General features: G+C 60.0%; 1 protein-coding gene across 2 annotated transcripts in view; it reads right to left on the bottom strand.

The window, feature by feature from the left end:
• The window catches only part of PDE2A (phosphodiesterase 2A), a 63,043-nt gene that overhangs the window by 27,461 nt on the left and 16,237 nt on the right, over positions 1-19,345 (bottom strand). Inside the window, exon 2 of one of the 2 annotated variants that reach the window (XM_057421178.1) lies at positions 2,722-2,782. In XM_057421178.1, coding sequence (XP_057277161.1) covers positions 2,722-2,782 — 61 coding nt within the window. Of the gene's footprint in view, positions 1-1,715; positions 1,833-2,721; positions 2,783-19,345 lie in introns of those variants that run through there. The other variant, XM_057421177.1, reaches the window with a different exon arrangement.

Below are 19,345 nucleotides of genomic sequence, written 5' to 3'. Positions count from 1 at the left end.
ACCCTCACCCCGCATGTCTCTCCCTCCATGACCAGGCTATTCCCACATCCCAGCCCAACTTCCACATGCCTGGAGGTGCCCACAAGCCCGATGTGACCCCATGGGGCAGGGGAGGACCAGGACCCACAGCCTGAGCACCCCCCAGATCACTGCCGTGGCACACACAGTGCCTGCACGGGGGGATGCTGCACCCACAACCCATCACTTCTTTTGCCGCCGTGCACACAGTGCTTTAGCCATTGGGGACCCCTCAATGGGGAGCAATGGGGTGCACACACCCCCCCCCAATATGGGGGTTCTATCTCTGCCCCCCCAGCTCGGTGGGGTGGGGAGGAAGCCGGCCCGGCCCCGCCCCATGGAAAGAAGCGCCCTGGGCGCATTGTTGAGCCTCGCTCGGCCCTTTTCCTCCCCTTTATGGCCCTGCCTGATGTGTTTGTGTCCGCGGGAGGAAGCACCGGGATGGGCGCCTGGAGCACCCGTGTCCAGCTCGGATCCCGGCCCCACACATGGGAACCGAGGCAGGAGCAGCCCCACAGCGCGGCACCCCAAGCCCTGCCAGCACCTCCTGTGGGGGTAGAATGATGGGGCGGGGGGGAGGGACGGGACAGAGCACCCAAATGGGGTCTCCCCAATGTGTGGGTGCAGTGCGGACACCCCCCAGCCCTATGGCACAGTGTGGACACCCCTAAACCCCTGGGCACACCATACCCCCCCCCCCCCAAGCTCCTTCCTGCTTAACCAGGCTGCCAACACGTCCTCAATTAGGCTTTGATTCATGGACCAGTCAGCCCATAATTGCATTGGGAGGAAGAGGAGGCACAGACATCTTCAGCCTCACCCCAGAGCGGGGTGTTTCGGAGGGGGGCAATGACCCCCAAGCCCTATATACCCCCATAGATACCCCCAGCACCCCCATGGCTCTAGTTGGGTGCTGGGACCCAGAGGGACTCCCCCCCCCCCATAGGCAAAGCCGCTTTGCCCTGCCCTATAGAAGCCACCCCCTGTCCCTGTGCGGGGATGTCCCCAACCCTCGCAGGGGGCTCAGCGGACCCTGGGGCAGGGACCGGCCCCGCTCCGCTCCTTCCCCCTCCGTCAGCAGCTTTCGGCTGCTTCCCGTTTCCTTCCCTTCGCTTCCCAAAGCTCCATGGCTCTGCCTCGCTCCAGCCTTGACCCTGGAGCCCCCCCGACCCCCGAACCTCCCATCCCAACCCCAGCCCCACGGACACGGCTCTCACCCCCCCCCCCCCACCCCAAACCATGGGACACCGGGATCGGGGATAGGAGCAGGCGGACGGACGGAACCGCTCCAGGTTGGGGGACCCCCCCCCCCAAGTCACCCCCTAAATCCGGGTGCGTCTGGAAGCACAGGAGCACCAAGGACCAGATGGGGGGCACCCTCCTGCCCCCCAGTGTGGTGCAAAGCGGGAGATGAGGGCTCAAGCAGGGTGCTGGGGGGGGGTCTGGGGGACACCCCCTTTCTCAGCACCCCCCTTCTCAACACCTCCCACCTTAGGACTGGCCCCATAGGGAACACGCTGCCGGCAGAGCGGGGCAGGGGGACACAGAGGGGACCCCAACTCCCCAGCCCCGCATTCCCAGCCTCTCCCAAGCACTTCGCACCCCCAAATCCATACAACCCCCCATAGGGATCCCCTCCCCTTTACCCCGACACCCCCCCCCCCCGTTTCCCGGTGACCCCCCCGCGGGTGGCTCACGGTGTCCTGGAGGGTGCCCATGGCGCGGCCCCGGCTCCCGGCTGCGCGGATCCACCGGGATCGACACCGGGATCGGGATCGGGACCGCCCGCTCCAGCCCATTTCCTCCGCCCCCCCCCCGCCTCCTTCCTCCGTGGGACACGGAGCTCTTCGTGTCCCTGAGCCCACGGGGGGGGCACACACGGACACGGCGCTTCCATCCCCACCACGGGACCCCCCCCCGGCCGCTCCGTGCCTCAGTTTCCCCATAGGGCTCTCCCGATGAGAACAGGGGTCCCGCAGCCCCCGGTCCCGCTGCAATGAGCACAGGGACACCCCCACCTCCCAGTATAAACCCGGGGACCCCCAGAGCCCGGCGCATCCATCCCACACGGGTCCTGGATCTGGGGTGGGAAGGGAGGATTGGGGGTCTAGAGTGAGATGGGAGGAGGTTGGAATGGGGGTCAAGGATGGGATGGGAAGCGGTCGGGATGGGGGTCCTGGGGGAGATGGAAGGAGGATTAGGGGACCTGGGTGGGGTGGGAAGTGGCTGGAATGGGGGTCGTGGGTGGGAAAGGAGAAGGATTAGGGGTCCCGGGTGGGATAAGAGGAGGTTGGAATGGGGGTCTAGGGTGGGATGGGAGAAGGATTAAGGTCCCCGGTGGGATGGGAGGCGGTCGGGACGGGGATCAGGGGTGGGAGGGGAGGAGGATTAGGGGTCCTGGATGGGGTGGGAGGTGAGTTGGGGGTCCCTGCTGGGAAAGGAAGCAGGTCGGGGGGGGTCTGGATGGGGTGGGAGGCAGCCGGGATGGAGATCCCGGTTGGGAAGGGATGAGGATAAAAGGTCCTGGGTGGGATGGGAGGCGGTCGGGATGGGGATCCGGTCCGGAAGGGAAGCGGCTCGGGGGTCTCGGGTGGGATGGGAGGAGGAGGAGCGGGGGACCTGCTTGGGAAGGGAGCGGTGGGGATGGGGATCGGTTGGGAAGGGAGCATGGGGTGAGCCGGGGGGGGGTCCCGCCGCCCCTACCTGCAGCACCTCGGAGCCGGGCGCGGCGTCCTCCGCCTTCAGGAAAACCTGCTGGCCCCGTCTGAAAAAGTGAAGGAGCGCGGTGAGGAGATGCGGGAGCCCCGGCACCATCCCGGACCCCGGCTCCAGCTCCGGATCCTGATCCCGGCTCCGGATCCCTGATCCCGGCTCCCGGTTCTGGATCCCTGATCCCAGCTCCGGATCCCTGATCCCGGCTCCCGGCTCTGGATCCCTGATCCCGGCTCCGGATCCCTGATCCCGGCTCTGGATCCCGGTTCTGGATCCCTGATCCCGGCTCTGGATCCCTGATCCCGGCTCCGAATCCCGGTTCTGGATCCCTGATCCCAGCTCCCGGCTCCGGATCCCGGCTCCCAGCTCCCGGTTCTGGATCCCTGATCCCGGCTCTCGGCTCCGGATCCCTGATCCCGGCTCTGGATCCCTGATCCCGGCTCCGGATCCCGGCTCCGGATCCCTGATCCCGGCTCTGGACCCCGGCTCCCGGCTCCGGATCCCGGTTCTGGATCCCTGATCCCGGCTCCGGATCCCGGTTCTGGATCCCTGATCCCAGCTCCCTGCTCCGGATCCCGGCTCCCGGCTCTGGATCCCGGTTCCCAGATCCCGGTTCCCGGCTCCGACCAGGGCTGAGCCCCGCCACCGCCTCCCCCCCCCGCCCCGCTCCGCCCCCCCCCTCCCTGCTCCGCACCGCACCCGTTGCGAGGCAGCGGCCCCGCGGGCTCCTATGGGGCTGGAGGGGGGGGGGGAATCTCTGAGGGGGTCCCCTATGGGGCAGATAAATGGGAACCCCCATAGGGTACCCTCCGACCCGCTCCGCATCGCGTTCACACGCTCCGATGGGGATGAGGAGGGCCCTGTGGGGGGGTTCTGGGGTAGGCGGGGTCTCCTATGGGGCAGGTAAGGGGGAGCCCCCCATAGAAACCCCCCGCCCTGCTCCGCACCGCGTCTACTGCGGGACAGCGGCTCCACGGGCTTCTATGGGGCTGCGGGGCCTCGGAGGGGGTCGCTTTGAGGCAGAGAAGGGGAATCCCCCCTAAATCCCATGTTGAACCCTTGGTGGGGTTTGGGGCACCTTCATCAACGGGGATCACCCCCAACACCCCTCTTCAGACCCCTTCTTAGGGGCTGTTCCCTAGGATAAGGTTGGGGTCCCCCCCCCAGTCCTCCCCAGTGGGGAACTGGAAGCTTCACCCCATTTGTAAGCAGCGATGCCCATTCCTGGCTTGGGGGTGGCTCTGCTGCAGGGCTCTGTATGGAGAGACCCCAGCTTCCCTCCCATCCCTGGGGAATATCACAGAGAGCATCCCCTTCTCGGATAGGGGGGACCTCGATTTTACCCCCCACGGGTGCAGGAGCCGCTCACCCCCATCTTCCTATCCCCCATCACCATCAGTGGGAAATGGCCCCTCCCCATCCTTTCCCCAGGGATTTTGGGGGTGCTGCTCCCCTGCATGCGCTGAGCCATAGAGGGGACCCTTGGGACCACCCCACTGCAGCGTGCAGGGGGAAGAGGGGTGCTAAAAGGATGCTCCATCACCCAACATCCCCACCCCAAAGCCACGGAGCCTCAGGGTGGTGTCCAGATAAAAGAGGGAGGAGAGGGATGTGCCATAACGACACTGCTGCTCCTGCTCCTCTTGTCTCCCAGGAGCTGCTCAGCGCCTCCTCCCCAGCCAGTTCCCCAGCCTCGCTTATGGATGGGGTGGGAAATCCATGGGGAGCAGGGCCCTTTGTGGGGTGCCCAGCACCCCTCTCTCCCCGGCTGTGCAGCTCTGGTGCAGCGATGCTGCGTGCACAGCCGCGCTATCAGACATCAGAGAATACACACCCGACACGCGCGACCCCCGGTGGATGCAGGAGCTGCAGAGGGGGAGCTTTCACCGGGGTGAATGTGAAGGGCCCTGGTTTGGCCTCGCATCTCCCAGGAGCCAAGGGTCCTGCTGCTCCCCTGGGTGCTGGGGGGATTCGCTGGTGGCTCGTAGGGGCTCAACCCCCCGCATGTCATGGGGGAGACACCCCCATGAATCCACCAAACCCGGGTGACGGAGGCAGAAACATCCCTGAGGGGATGCAGGGAGGTGCTCCTGGGTGCCCCCACCCCTGTGAGCATCCCCCATGGGGACATGGGCTTACAGGGAAATGCCCCCCAAAGCACCCTTGGGTGGCACCGCCAGGGTCCCTGTGAGTCCGGCAGCAGCAGGGTCCTGCTGTGTGCTGCAGCCTGCACCCCAAACCTGCACCCCTGTGTGGCACCCTGCACCTCCCACATTGCACCCCACATCCTGCTCCCTGCACCTCACATCCTGCATCCTTCTCTCTACACCCCACATCCCGTTCCCTGCACCCCACATCCTGCACCCCACATCCTGCTCCCTGCACCCCACATCCTGCACTCCACATCCTGCTCCCTGCACCCCACATCCTCTCCCTGCACCCCCTATCCTGCACCCCACATCCTGCTCCCTGCACCCCACATCCTGCACCCCACATCCTGCTCCCTGCACCCCACATCCCTCTCCATGCACCCCATATCCTGCTCCCTGCATCCCCATATCCCTCTCCATGCACCCCATATCCTGCTCCCTGCACCCCACATCCCTCTCTATGCACCCCATATCCTGCTCCCTGCACCCCCCATCCTGCACCCCCCATCCTGCTCCCTGCATCCCCCATCCTGCACCCCACATCCTGCTCCCTGCACCCCACATCCTGTACCCCACATCCTGCTCCCTGCACCCCCCATCCCTCTCCATGCACCCCATATCCTGCTCCCTGCACCCCCATCCTGCACCCCACATCCTGCTCCCTGCACCCCACATCCCTCTCCATGCACCCCATATCCTGCTCCCTGCACCCCCCATCCTGCACCCCCCATCCTGCTCCCTGCATCCCCCATCCTGCACCCCACATCCTGCTCCCTGCACCCCACATCCTGTACCCCACATCCTGCTCCCTGCACCCCCATCCCTCTCCATGCACCCCATATCCTGCTCCCTGCACCCCCCATCCTGCACCCCACATCCTGCTCCCTGCATCCCCCATCCTGCACCCCACATCCTGCTCCCTGCACCCCCCATCCCTCTCCATCCACCCCATTTCCTGCTCACTGCACCCCCCATCCTGCACCCCAAATCCTGCTCCCTGCACCCCCCATCCTGCACCCCACATCCTGCTCCCTGCACCCCCCATCCTGCACCCCACATCCTGCTCCCTGCACCCCACATCCCTCTCCATGCACCCCATATCCTGCTCCCTGCACCCCCCATCCTGCACCCCACATCCTGCTCCCTGCACCCCCCATCCTGCACCCCACATCCTGCTCCCTGCACCCCCCATCCCTCTCCATGCACCCCATATCCTGCTCCCTGCACCCCCCATCCTGCACCCCACATCCTGCTCCCTGCACCCCCCATCCTGCACCCCACATCCTGCTCCCTGCATCCTGCTCCTGCTCCCTGCACCCCCCATCCTGCACCCCACATCCTGCTCCCTGCACCCCCCATCCTGCACCCCCCATCCTGCTCCCTGCACCCCACATCCTGTACCCCACATCCTGCTCCCTGCATCCCCATATCCCGCAGCCCCCCCGCTCCCTGCGGAGCCGCGGGGCCATCTAGCGGCCATCGCAGGGGGCTCCCACCGGCCAGACCCCGCCGGGGCCCGGGGACAGCGGCCCGGGGGCCGGGACCGCGTCCTGCCAAGGAGGGGTGGCACCGGGTGATGGGGACCAGCCCTGGGTGATGGCACCGGGTGATGGGGACCAGCCCTGGGTGATGGGGACCAGCCCCAGGGGTGGCACCGGGTGATGGGGACCAGCCCTGGGTGATGGGGACCAGCCCTGGGTGATGGCACCGGGTGATGGGGACCAGCCCTGGGTGATGGGGACCAGCCCTGGGTGATGGCACCGGGTGATGGGGACCAGCCCTGGGGGTTGCACAGGGTGATGGGGACCAGCCTCTGGTCATGGCACAGGGTGATGGGGACCAGCCCCAGGGGTGGCACAGGATCGTGGTCACCTCACTCCTGTCTTCACCCTTTGCCAAGGCTCTTCCTCCACCCCAGCCTCAGTTTCCCCACATCACTGAGCGGGAATTGCCGAGATCCAGACTCTCTGGGATTCATCGCTATGGAAAAGGGCATAGCCCCACCGAGGGTTTGGGGTGCTGGGTATGAGCCCCACCGTTCCCTCCCCATCGCAGCAATCAGGAGTCAGCTGCTTGGAACCAGCTGTCATCATTCCCATTGCTGTGACCAGGGCCTCATGGACCCGATCCCCAAGATCAGTCCCTAAGGTCCCCATCTCTGAGGACCCCCCCATGAAGGTTGCCCCTGAGCATCACCTCTGCCTCTGCCCCATGGGTCAGACGTGGGTCTGAGCGTGAAGCAGGTCCCCCCCATGGGGCTGGCACCCAGTGTCCCCCCCCAGGGGCTGGCACGTCATTGTCACCAGCACCATGCACGGAGCGAGGCCCCAGCTGCTCGGAGGACAGAGAACCATTGCTGAGCAGCACAAGGACGCAGTGTGGGGATGTCCCTGCTTCCCTGTCACCCTGCGGGCCTCGGGACAGTGGGGCAGGACACAGGGATGCTGGGACATGGGGGGCCTGGGGATGGGGCAGGGGGACATAGGGATGCAGGGACACGGGGATGCGGGGGAACAGGGAGATTGAGGATGGCACAGGGTGACACACGGATGCAGGGATGTAGGGACATGGGGGGTGTGGGGATGGGGCAGTGGGACATAGGGATGTAGGGACACAGGGATGTAGGGACATGGGGGAACTGGGGACAGTGAAGGGGGACACGGGTGCAGGGATACAGGGGATTGAGGATGGAGGATGGCACAGTGTGACACAGGGATGCAGGGACACAGGGATGTAGGGACACTGGGATGCAGGGACACTGGGATGCAGGGATGCTGGGATGCAGGGACACTGGGATGCAGGGACACTGGGATGCAGGGATGCTGGGATGCAGGGATGCTGGGATGCAGGGATGCTCGGATGCAGGCATACAGGGGGAGTGAGGATGGAGGATGGGGCAGTGGGACACTGGGATGCAGGGACACAGGGATGCAGGGGCACAGGGATTCAGGAGCACAAGGGTAGAGGGACACTGGGATGCAGGGACACAGGGGGATTGGGGATGGGGCAGCAGGACACAGGGACGCAGCTTTATGCAGCTCAGCCAGCGTGCATGCAGCAAAGTGCATCTCCCCATCCAGCTTAATGACCCGGTGTAATTATGGGCTGCTCCGGTACAATTAGGAGCTGCTCCAGCTCACCGGCTCACGCAAGCCCTCGGGAGCAGCATCCCTCGGAAGGGAACGTCACGGCCGGATGGGGGACACGCAGCACCAGCACAAGGAACAGAGCCAGGGAGAGGCAAAGGAGCGTTTCCCATCCTTGCTCCCGACGTTTCCATTCTCTCCGTGGTGTTTTCCCTGCTTCCCACTTGGCTGGCATCCTGTCCCTGCCCAGCGATCCGGGCATCCAGCCCTGCTCCACTGCGGGTGTTTAATGGCTTAAGAGGGAGCAAAGTTCATGCAGTCAATGTTAACCCTTACTTCACAGCAAGCGCACCAGGAAAAGCCTCTTTTGGGGGGTTAAATCCCAGTTTTCCTGGGAAAGCGGGAAGCGCCGGCACCAAACAGCATCAAAGCACCAAAGCCAAGGGATTTGGGGGGGTCCTCATAGCCCAGGTAGCCCCAGATCATCAGCACCTTCCTCCCCACAGCCAGCCCCTTTGAAGCTCCTGTGTAAGGGGGGAGCTGCAGGAAGCTGCCCCTAGAGCAGGATTTGGGGTGTACTGGGCATACTGGGAGCACTGGCGTGCTTGGTCCATGGGCTGGTGCTTGCCAGTGCTGCTGTCAATCAGGTCGGATGAGTGTGGCTTCATTAAGCTGGAGCTGGGATGGAGGGAGGGGGGGATGGATGGATGGATGGATGGATGGAGGGATGGAGGGATGGATGGATGGATGGATGGATGGATGGATGGATGGATGGATGGATGGATGGATGGATGGATGGATGGATGGATGGATGGATGGATGGATGGATGATGGAGGGATGGATGGATGGCTGATGGATGGATGGATGGATGGATGGATGGATGATGGAGGGATGGATGGATGGATGGATGGATGGATGGATGGATGGATGGATGGATGGATGGATGGATGGATGATGGAGGGATGGATGGATGGATGGATGGATGGATGGATGGATGGATGGATGGATGGATGGATGGATGATGGATGGAGGGAAGGATGGATCGATGGATGGATGGATGAATGGATGGAGGGATGGAGGGAGGGATGGATGGATGGATGGATGGAGAGATGGATGGAGAGATGGATGGATGGATGGATGGATGGAGGGAGGGAGGGAGGGGAGGGAATCCAGAGCCACATCCCAACTATAGGGATGCAAACCTGGCCTGAGGATGGTGTCACCTCCCTAAGCACCCCTGACAGGGAGGGGACATGGGGACGACCACGAACTGGGGCTGCAGGGAAGCCTCCAGCATGGAAAACACCTCAACACTCCCCATATCCCATGGGAACAGCGAGTGGGGAGCCGGAGGCTGGGGGTCCCTGCTGCAGGACCCGGGCTGCAGCCGAGATCCAGGGATGTGGGTGCTCCAGGAGCGATTGGAGCTGCTGCAGCTCAATGCAGGAGCCGTGGCAGCAGAGCTGTTGATCCGAGCTCCAAACCCGTACGGAAATGGCTCCATCTGCTCCCCCTTGGCTGCTAATCCCAGCGCAGCGCAGCCGGGCTCTCACCGGCGCTGCAGCGGCTGCAGATCCACGGAGCAGCTGCCGCGGGGCCCTGGTCCTCCATGGACAAACCCCAGCCCGACAGGGGGAGGGGGTGTGCATGCAAAGGGATGTGCGCTTGGGATGCATGGGATGCGCATGCATGGGGATAAGCATTTGGGGGGGGCCTGCAAGGAGATGAGCACTAGGGATGCATGGGGGTGTGCATGCAAGGAGATGGGAACTTGGGGTGCATGCAAGGGGGGGCATTTGGGATACATGGAGGGGTGCATGCATGGGGGTAAGCATTTGGGATGCATGGGGATGTGCACACAAGGGGATGTGCACTTGGGATGTATGGGGATGTGCGCTTGGGATGCATGGGGATGTGCATTTGGGATGCATGGGGATGTGCACACAAAGGGGTGTGCACTTGGGATGCATGGGGATGTGCACACAAGGGGATGTGCATTTGGGATGCATGGGGATGTGCACACAAGGGGATGTGCACTTGGGATGCATGGGGATGTGCGCTTGGGATGCATGGGGATGTGCATTTGGGATGCATGGGGATGTGCATTTGGGATGCATGGGGATGTGCACACAAAGGGATGTGCACTTGGGATGTATGGGGATGTGCACACAAGGGGATGTGCACTTGGGATGTATGGGGATGTGCGCTTGGGATGCATGGGGATGTGCATTTGGGATGCATGGGGATGTGCATTTGGGATGCATGGGGATGTGCACACAAAGGGGTGTGCACTTGGGATGCATGGGGATGTGCACACAAGGGGATGTGCATTTGGGATGCATGGGGATGTGCAGTTGGGATGCAGGGGGATGTGCACACAAAGGGATGTGCACTTGGGATGTATGGGGATGTGCACTTGGGATGCATGGGGATGTGCATACAAGGGGATGTGCACTTGGGATGCACGGGGATGTGCACACAAGGGGATGTGCACTTGGGATGCATGGGGATGTGCATACAAGGGGATGTGCACTTGGGATGCATGGGGATGTGCACTTGGGATGCACAGGGATGTCCATACAAGGGGATGTGCACTTGGGATGTATGGGGATGTGCACTTGGGATGCACAGGGATGTCCATACAAGGGGATGTGCACTTGGGATGCACAGGGATGTCCATATAAGGGGATGTGCACTTGGGATGCATGGGGGTGCACATGTGTGTGCCAGAGGATGCAGGGCTGAGGCTGGGCATGCGCAGGGTGTTTGTGCATGTAGCGTGTTCACACGTGTGTGCCCAGCACACACACACGTGCGGGGGGTGCAGATGTGCATGGGGGGTGCAGGCACCTTGTGCATGCTCCTGCGTGGGGGTGCATGTGTGGGGTGCACACTTGTGGGGGGGCTGCAGCTGTGTGTGTGCATGGGGTGCACATGTGAGTGCTCACACACTTCCCATCCTATGGCCAACGGGTGGTCCCCAGTGCTGAGCTCAGAGGGAATAGGAACCCCCCAGCCCCACATCTGCCCCACGGCTGCCCCACAGCATCCCCAAAGCCACTCCATGTCCCCCATTTGCCCCCAGTGCACTCCATTTGCATCCTGCAGAGCCCCATCCTGCTCCCCCACATGGGCATGTAGAGGGGCACAGGGTCTATCCTGGTTTGGGAGTGTCCATAGGACAGTGTGTGTCCATGGGACAGTGTGTGTCCATAGGGACAGTGTGTGTCCATAGGACAGTGTGTGTCCATGGGGACAGTGTGTGTCCATGGGGACAGTGTGTGTCCATAGGACAGTGTGTGTCCATAGGGACAGTGTGTGTCCATGGGGACAGTGTGTGTCCATAGGTACAGTGTGTGTCCATGGGGACAGTGTGTGTCCACAGTGTGTGTCCATAGGTACAGTGTGTGTCCATAGGGACAGTGTGTGCCCATAGGGACAGTGTGTGTCCATGGGGACAGTGTGTGTCCATGGGGACAGTGTGTGTCCATAGGACAGTGTGTGTCCATGGGGACAGTGTGTGTCCATAGTGTGTGCCCATAGGGACTGTGTGTGTCCATAGGACAGTGTGTGTCCATAGGGACAGTGTGTGTCCATAGGGACAGTGTGTGTCCATGGGGACAGTGTGTGTCCATGGGACAGTGTGTGTCCATGGGGACAGTGTGTGTCCATAGGGACAGTGTGTGCCCATAGGACAGTGTGTGTCCATAGGGATAGTGTGTGTCCATGGGGACAGTGTGTGTCCATAGGACAGTGTGTGTCCATAGGGATAGTGTGTGTCCATGGGGACAGTGTGTGTCCATAGGACAGTGTGTGTCCATAGGGATAGTGTGTGTCCATGGGAACAGTGTGTGTCCATAGGGACAGTGTGTGTCCATAGGGACAGTGTGTGTCCATACAGTGTGTGTCCATACAGTGTGTGTCCATAGGGACAGTGTGTGTCCATAGGGACAGTGTGTGTCCATAGGGACAGTGTGTGTCCATAGGGACAGTGTGTGTCCATAGTGTGTGTCCACAGTGTGTGTCCATAGGGACAGTGTGTGTGTGTCCATAGGGACAGTGTGTGTCCATGGGGAAAGTGTGTGTCAATAGGACAGTGTGTGTCCATAGGGACAGTGTGTGTCCATACAGTGTGTGTCCATAGGGACAGTGTGTGTCCATAGTGTGTCCACAGTGTGTGTCCATGGGGACAGTGTGTGTCCATGGGGACAGTGTGTGTCCATAGGGACAGTGTGTGTCCATGTGTGTCCATGGGGACAGTGTGTGTCCATAGGGACAGTGTGTGTCCATAGGGACAGTGTGTGTCCATGTGTGTCCATGGGACAGTGTGTGTCCATAGGGACAGTGTGTGTCCATGGGACAGTGTGTGTCCATAGGGACAGTGTGTGTCCACAGTGTGTGTGTCCATAGGGACAGTGTGTGTCCATAGGGACAGTGTGTGTCCATAGGGACAGTGTGTGTCCATGGGGACAGTGTGTGTCCATAGGGACAGTGTGTGTCCATACAGGTGTGTCCACAGTGTGTGTCCATGGGGTGTGTCCACAGTGTGTGTCCATAGGGACAGTGTGTGTCCATAGGGACAGTGTGTGCCCATGGGGACAGTGTGTGTCCATAGGGACAGTGTGTGTCCATAGGTACAGTGTGTGTCCAAAGAACAGTGTGTGTCCATGGGGACAGTGTGTGTCCATAGGGACAGTGTGTGTCCATAGGGACAGTGTGTGTCCATGGGGACAGTGTGTGTCCATAGGGACAGTGTGTGTCCATGGGGACAGTGTGTGTCCATGGGGACAGTGTGTGTCCATAGGGACAGTGTGTGTGTGTCCATAGGGACAGTGTGTGTCCATGGGGACAGTGTGTGTCCATAGGGACAGTGTGTGTCCATAGGGACAGTGTTGGTCCATGGGGTCACTGTGTGTCCATAGGGACAGTGTGTGTCCATAGGGACAGTGTGTGTCCATGGGGACAGTGTGTGTCCATAGTGTGTGTCCATAGGGACAGTGTGTGTCCATACAGTGTGTGTCCATAGGGACAGTGTGTGTCCATAGGGACAGTGTGTGTCCATGTGTGTGTGTCCATAGGGACAGTGTGTGTCCATGGGGACAGTGTGTGTCCATGTGTGTGTCCATAGGGACAGTGTGTGTCCATAGGGACAGTGTGTGTCCATAAAACAGTGTGTGTCCATGGGGACAGTGTGTGTCCATAGGGACAGTGTGTGTCCATGGGGACAGTGTGTGTCCATAGGGACAGTGTGTGTCCATAGGACAGTGTGTGTCCATAGGGACAGTGTGTGTCCATAGGACAGTGTGTGTCCATAGGGACAGTGTGTGTCCATAGGGACAGTGTGTGTCCATAGGACAGTGTGTGTCCATAGGGACAGTGTGTGTCCATGGGGACAGTGTGTGTCCATAGGGACAGTGTGTGTCCATAGGTCAGTGTGTGTCCATAGGGACAGTGTGTGTCCATAGGGACAGTGTGTGTCTATGGGGACAGTGTGTGTCCATGGGGACAGTGTGTGTCCATAGGACAGTGTGTGTCCATAGGGACAGTGTGTGTCCATGGGGACAGTGTGTGTCCATAGGGACAGTGTGTGTCCATAGGACAGTGTGTGTCCATAGGGACAGTGTGTGTCCATAGGGACAGTGTGTGTCCATGGGACAGTGTGTGTCCATAGGGACAGTGTGTGTCCATAGGGACAGTGTGTGTCCATGGGGACAGTGTGTGTCCATAGGACAGTGTGTGTCCATAGGGACAGTGTGTGTCCATAGGAACAGTGTGTGTCCACAGTGTGTGTCCATAGGGACAGTGTGTGTCCATAGGGACAGTGTGTGTCCATAGGGACAGTGTGTGTCCATGTGTGTCCATGGGACAGTGTGTGTCCATAGGGACAGTGTGTGTCCATAGGGACAGTGTGTGTGTGTGTGTCCATAGGGACAGTGTGTGTCCATAGGGACAGTGTGTGTCCATAGGGACAGTGTGTGTCCATAGTGTGTGTGTGTGTGTCCATAGGGACAGTGTGTGTCCATAGTGTGTGTCCATGGGGACAGTGTGTGTCCATAGGGACAGTGTGTGTCCATAGGGACAGTGTGTGTCCATGGGAACAGTGTGTGTCCATAGGGACAGTGTGTGTCCATAGGGACAGTGTGTGTCCACAGGACAGTGTGTGTCCATAGGGACCGTGTCTGTCCATAGGACAGTGTGTGTCCATAGGACAGTGTGTGTCCATAGGGACAGTGTGTGTCCATGGGGACAGTGTGTGTCCATAGGGACAGTGTGTGTCCATGGGGACAGTGTGTGTCCATAGGACAGTGTGTGTCCATAGGGACAGTGTGTGTCCATAGGACAGTGTGTGTCCATGGGACAGTGTGTGTCCATAGGGACAGTGTGTGTCCATAGGACAATGTGTGTCCATAGGGACAGTGTGTGTCCATAGGGACAGTGTGTGTCCATGGGGACAGTGTGTGTCCATAGGGACAGTGTGTGTCCATGGGGACAGTGTGTGTCCATAGGACAGTGTGTGTCCATAGGGACAGTGTGTGTCCATGGGGACCGTGTGTGTCCATGGGGACAGTGTGTGTCCATAGGGACAGTGTGTGTCCATGGGGACAGTGTGTGTCCATAGGGACAGTGTGTGTCCATGGGGACAGTGTGTGTCCATGGGGACAGTGTGTGTCCATAGGGACAGTGTGTGTCCATAGGGACAGTGTGTGTCCATAGGGACAGTGTGTGTCCATAGGACAGTGTGTGTCCATAGGGACAGTGTGTGTCCATGGGGACAGTGTGTGTCCATAGGGACAGTGTGTGTCCATGGGGACAGTGTGTGTCCATGGGGACAGTGTGTGTCCATAGGGACAGTGTGTGTCCATAGGGTGTGTCCATAGGGACAGTGTGTGTCCATGGGGTGTGTGTCCATAGGGACAGTGTGTGTCCATGGGGACAGTGTGTGTCCATAGGGACAGTGTGTGTCCATGGGGACAGTGTGTGTCCATAGGACAGTGTGTGTCCATAGGGACAGTGTGTGTCCATGGGGACAGTGTGTGTCCATAGGGACAGTGTGTGTGTGTCCATGTGTGTCCATAGGGAGTGTGTGTCCAGACAGTGTGTGTCCATGGGGACAGTGTGTGTCCATAGGGACAGTGTGTGTCCATGGGGACAGTGTGTGTCCATGGGGACAGTGTGTGTCCATAGGGACAGTGTGTGTCCATAGGACAGTGTGTGTCCATGGGGACAGTGTGTGTCCATAGGGACAGTGTGTGTCCATGGGGACAGTGTGTGTCCATAGGGACAGTGTGTGTCCATAGGACAGTGTGTGTCCATGGGGACAGTGTGTGTCCATAGGACAGTGTGTGTCCATAGGGACAGTGTGTGTCCATGGGGACAGTGTGTGTCCATAGGACAATGTGTGTCCATAGGGACAGTGTGTGTCCATAGGGACAGTGTGTGTCCATAGGGACAGTGTGTGTCCATGTGTGTGTCCATAGGGACAGTGTGTGTCCATGGGGACAGTGTGTGTCCATAGGGACAGTGTGTGTCCATAGGGACAGTGTGTGTCCATAGGGACAGTGTGTGTCCATAGGGACAGTGTGTGTCCATAGGGACAGTGTGTGTCCATAGGGACAGTGTGTGTGTGTCCATAGGACAGTGTGTGTCCTTGGGGACAGTGTGTGTCCATAGGGACAGTGTGTGTCCATGGGGACCGTGTGTGTCCATGGGGACAGTGTGTGTCCATAGGGACAGTGTGTGTCCATGGGGACAGTGTGTGTCCATGGGGACCGTGTGTGTCCATGGGGACAGTGTGTGTCCATGGGTGTCCAGGGACAGTGTGTGTGTGTGTCCATAGGGACAGTGTGTGTCCATGGGGACAGTGTGTGTCCATGGGGACAGTGTGTGTCCATGGGACAGGGTGTGTCCCTGGGGACAGTGTGTGTCCATATGGGGACGGGACTGTGTGTGTCCATGGGTACAGTGTGTGTCCATAGGGACAGTGTGTGTCCATGGGGACAGTGTGTGTCCATGGGGACAGTGTGTGTCCATTGGACAGTGTGTGTCCATGGGGACAGTGTGTGTCCATTGGACAGTGTGTGTCCATTGGGACAGTGTGTGTCCATAGGGACAGTGTGTGTCCATATTACAGTGTGTGTCCATTGGACAGTGTGTGTCCATGGGGACAGTGTGTGTCCATAGGGACAGTGTGTGTCCATGGGGACAGTGTGTGTCCATAGGGACAGTGTGTGTCCATGGGGACAGTGTGTGTCCATGGGGACAGTGTGTGTCCATAGGGACAGTGTGTGTCCATAGGACAGTGTGTGTCCATAGGGACAGTGTGTGTCCATAGGGACAGTGTGTGTCCATGGGGACAGTGTGTGTCCATAGGGACAGTGTGTGTCCATAGGGACAGTGTGTGTCCATAGGACAGTGTGTGTCCATGGGGTCTGTGTGTGACCATTTGTACAGTGTGTGTCCATGGGACAGTGTGTGCCCATAGGGACAGTGTGTGTCCATAGGGACAGTGTGTGTCCATGGGGACAGTGTGTGTCCATAGGACAGTGTGTGTCCATAGGGACAGTGTGTGTCCATGGGGACAGTGTGTGTCCATGGGGACAGTGTGTGTCCATCGGACAGTGTGTGTCCATAGGGACAGTGTGTGTCCATGGGGACAGTGTGTGTCCATAGGACAGTGTGTGTCCATAGGGACAGTGTGTGTCCATAGGGACAGTGTGTGTCCATAGGGACAGTGTGTGTCCATAGGACAGTGTGTGTCCATAGGACAGTGTGTGTCCATAGGGACAGTGTGTGTCCATAGGGACAGGGGACAGCATGTGCCTGGGGTTACCATGTGTGATCTGGGGCCAGGACGTGCCTGGAGGGAGGGTGCCTCAGGACGGGGCGAGCAGGGGCAGGGGACGGCGGGCATGGGGGACAGCATGGGTGTAGGGGACACCCTGCAAGCAGGAGGGACATGGGGCACCCAGGGGGCAGCAGGCAGCGGGGGGACATCGAGCATCAGGGGCATGTGGGCCTCCAGCACCCCATGCTGTGGGTGCAGCATCACCCCCAGGTCCCCATCCCCACGTGCTACTGGTGCTGTGGGTGCTGCGGATACTGTGGGTGTTATGGGTGTTATGGGTGCTGGGGATGCTATGGGTGTTATGGGTGCTGTGGGTGCAGTGGATGCTGTGGGTGCTATGGGTGTTATGGGTGCAGTGGGTGTTATGGGTGTTATGGGTGCTGGGGATGCTATGGATGTTATGGGTGCTGTGGGTGCTGTGGGTGCTATGGGTGTTACGGATGCAGTGGGTGCAGTGGGTGTTATGGGTGCTGTGGATGCTGTGGATTCTGCGGGTGTTATGGGTGCTGTGGGTGCAGTGGGTGTTATGGGTGCTGTGGATCCTGTGGATGCTGCGGGTGTTATGGGTGCTGTGGGCACAGTGGGTCTTACGGGTGTTACGGATGCAGTGGGTGCAGTGGGTGTTATGGGTGCTGTGGATGCTGTGGGTGTTATGGGTGCTGTGGTTGCTGGGGATGCTGGGGATGCTGTGGGTGTTATGGGTGCAGTGGGTGTTATGGGTGCTGTGGGTGTTATGGGTGCTGTGGGTGTTATGGATGCTGTGGGTGTTGTGGGTGCAGTGGGTATTATGGATGCTGTGGATGCTGTGGGTGTTATGGGTGCAGTGAGTGTTATGGATACTGTGGGTGTTATGGGTGCTGTGGGTGCTGTCGGTGTTATGGGTGCAGTGAGTGTTATGAATGCTGTGGGTGTTATGGGTGATGTGAGTGTTATGGATGCTGTGGGTGTTATGGGTGCTGTGGGTGCAGTGGGTGCTGTCGGTGTTATGGGTGCAGTGGGTGTTACGGATGCTGTCGGTGTTATGGGTGCAGTGAGTGTTATGGATACTGTGGGTGTTATGGGTGCTGTGAGTGTTATGGATGCTGTGGGTGTTATGGGTGCTGTGGGTGCAGTGGGTGCTGTCGGTGTTATGGGTGCAGTGATTGTTATGGATGCTGTGGGTGTTATGGGTGCAGTGAGTGTTATGGATGCTGTGGGTGTTATGGGTGCTGTGGGTGCAGTGGGTGCTGTCGGTGTTATGGGTGCAGTGGGTGTTATGGATGCTGTGGGTGTTATGAGTGCTGCGGGTGCTGTGGATACTGTGGATGCTCTGGGTGTTACGGGTGCTGTGAGTGCTGTGGATGCTGCGGGTGCTGCGGGTGCTGCGGGTGCTGTGGGTGCAGCGGGGTGCAGGGTCACCCTCACCCACTGATTTACCCAGCCCAGGCACTAGGCTGGGCCTGGCTAAGCCAAGCTTAGAGCCTGCTCTGCCTCCAGCCCCCCCGGGCCTCAGTTTCCCCTTGGAGCCAGCCCGGAGCCATCCCAGCCATTGCCCCTCCGGCGGCTGCTCCGCGCTGCTGCTTCCCAGAGCAACAGGGAAGATCCCAGCCCCGGCATAGGGACAATGGGGCTTTACGGCCGGGTGGGATCCGATCGGGGCAGCTGAGGTCCGGGCTGCTGCTTCCGAGCTCAGCCTGAGCCCATGGCATGATGTGGGGCTGAGCAAACTGCTCCCAGAATGGCCTAATCCCATGGGATTAGCAAGGCAGAAGTGAATGGTCACGTCACTTAAAGCTGGGATGCTCCGACCTGATCCAGGGATGCTCTGACCTGATCCATGCATGCTCTGGGGACCCAGGGATGCTCCGAGCCTGATTTAGGGATGCCCTGAGCCTGATCCAGGGAGGTTCCCCCCCTTTCAGGACATCTCTCCATGGACATCCCTTTGGCATCCCGGGTTCTGCTGCCACCCTCTTCCCTGGCACGCGCTGATGCAATTCCCTCTTGTATCCCACCCATTGAACCTGGATTAAACCAGGATTACTCGCTTGTTCTCCTCCAATGAATTCCTTCATCCCTTCTATTCCCAAATCAATTCTTTAGGCTCTTGGCAGGGAAGAGAAACCAGCAGCTCCTGGGGTCAGGAAGGGACCAGGATTAATTATCCCAGTGGGAATGCCCGGGAAGGGAAGCGGAGCAGCAGCTTACCCAGGGATGTGGATACAGATCCAGGGCAAGCAGCATCCCCTGGACCACTGTGAGCACCCCACTGGGATGCAGGAGCCCAGCTCAGAGCCGTCGCATCCAGGATCCCTTGGGAATAGGACCAAATCCTCCGGGAACAAAAGGTGGCACCTCTGGGGGGAGGAGGGAGCTATAAATACCCGCTGACTGTTGGGCTCTAATGACTCACTCCAGTCATTACTGCGCGTTGCATAAGCACCTGCATTCCCGGCTCCACAGCATGGAATTACGCTGCTCTTCCCCTTTTCCCCCTTATTTAATGCAAAGGGCTCCAGCAGACCTGCAGGGGCTCCAACCCCCCCGATTCCCG

This window comes from Pezoporus wallicus, unplaced genomic scaffold (genome assembly GCF_028554395.1).
Source record: "Pezoporus wallicus isolate ANWC-B61680 ecotype Strahan unplaced genomic scaffold, APGP_CSIRO_Pwel_v1 contig_8372, whole genome shotgun sequence".
In the NCBI taxonomy this organism is placed as follows: Eukaryota; Metazoa; Chordata; class Aves; order Psittaciformes; family Psittacidae; genus Pezoporus; species Pezoporus wallicus.
This window is presented reverse-complemented; position numbering and strand designations above follow the sequence as displayed.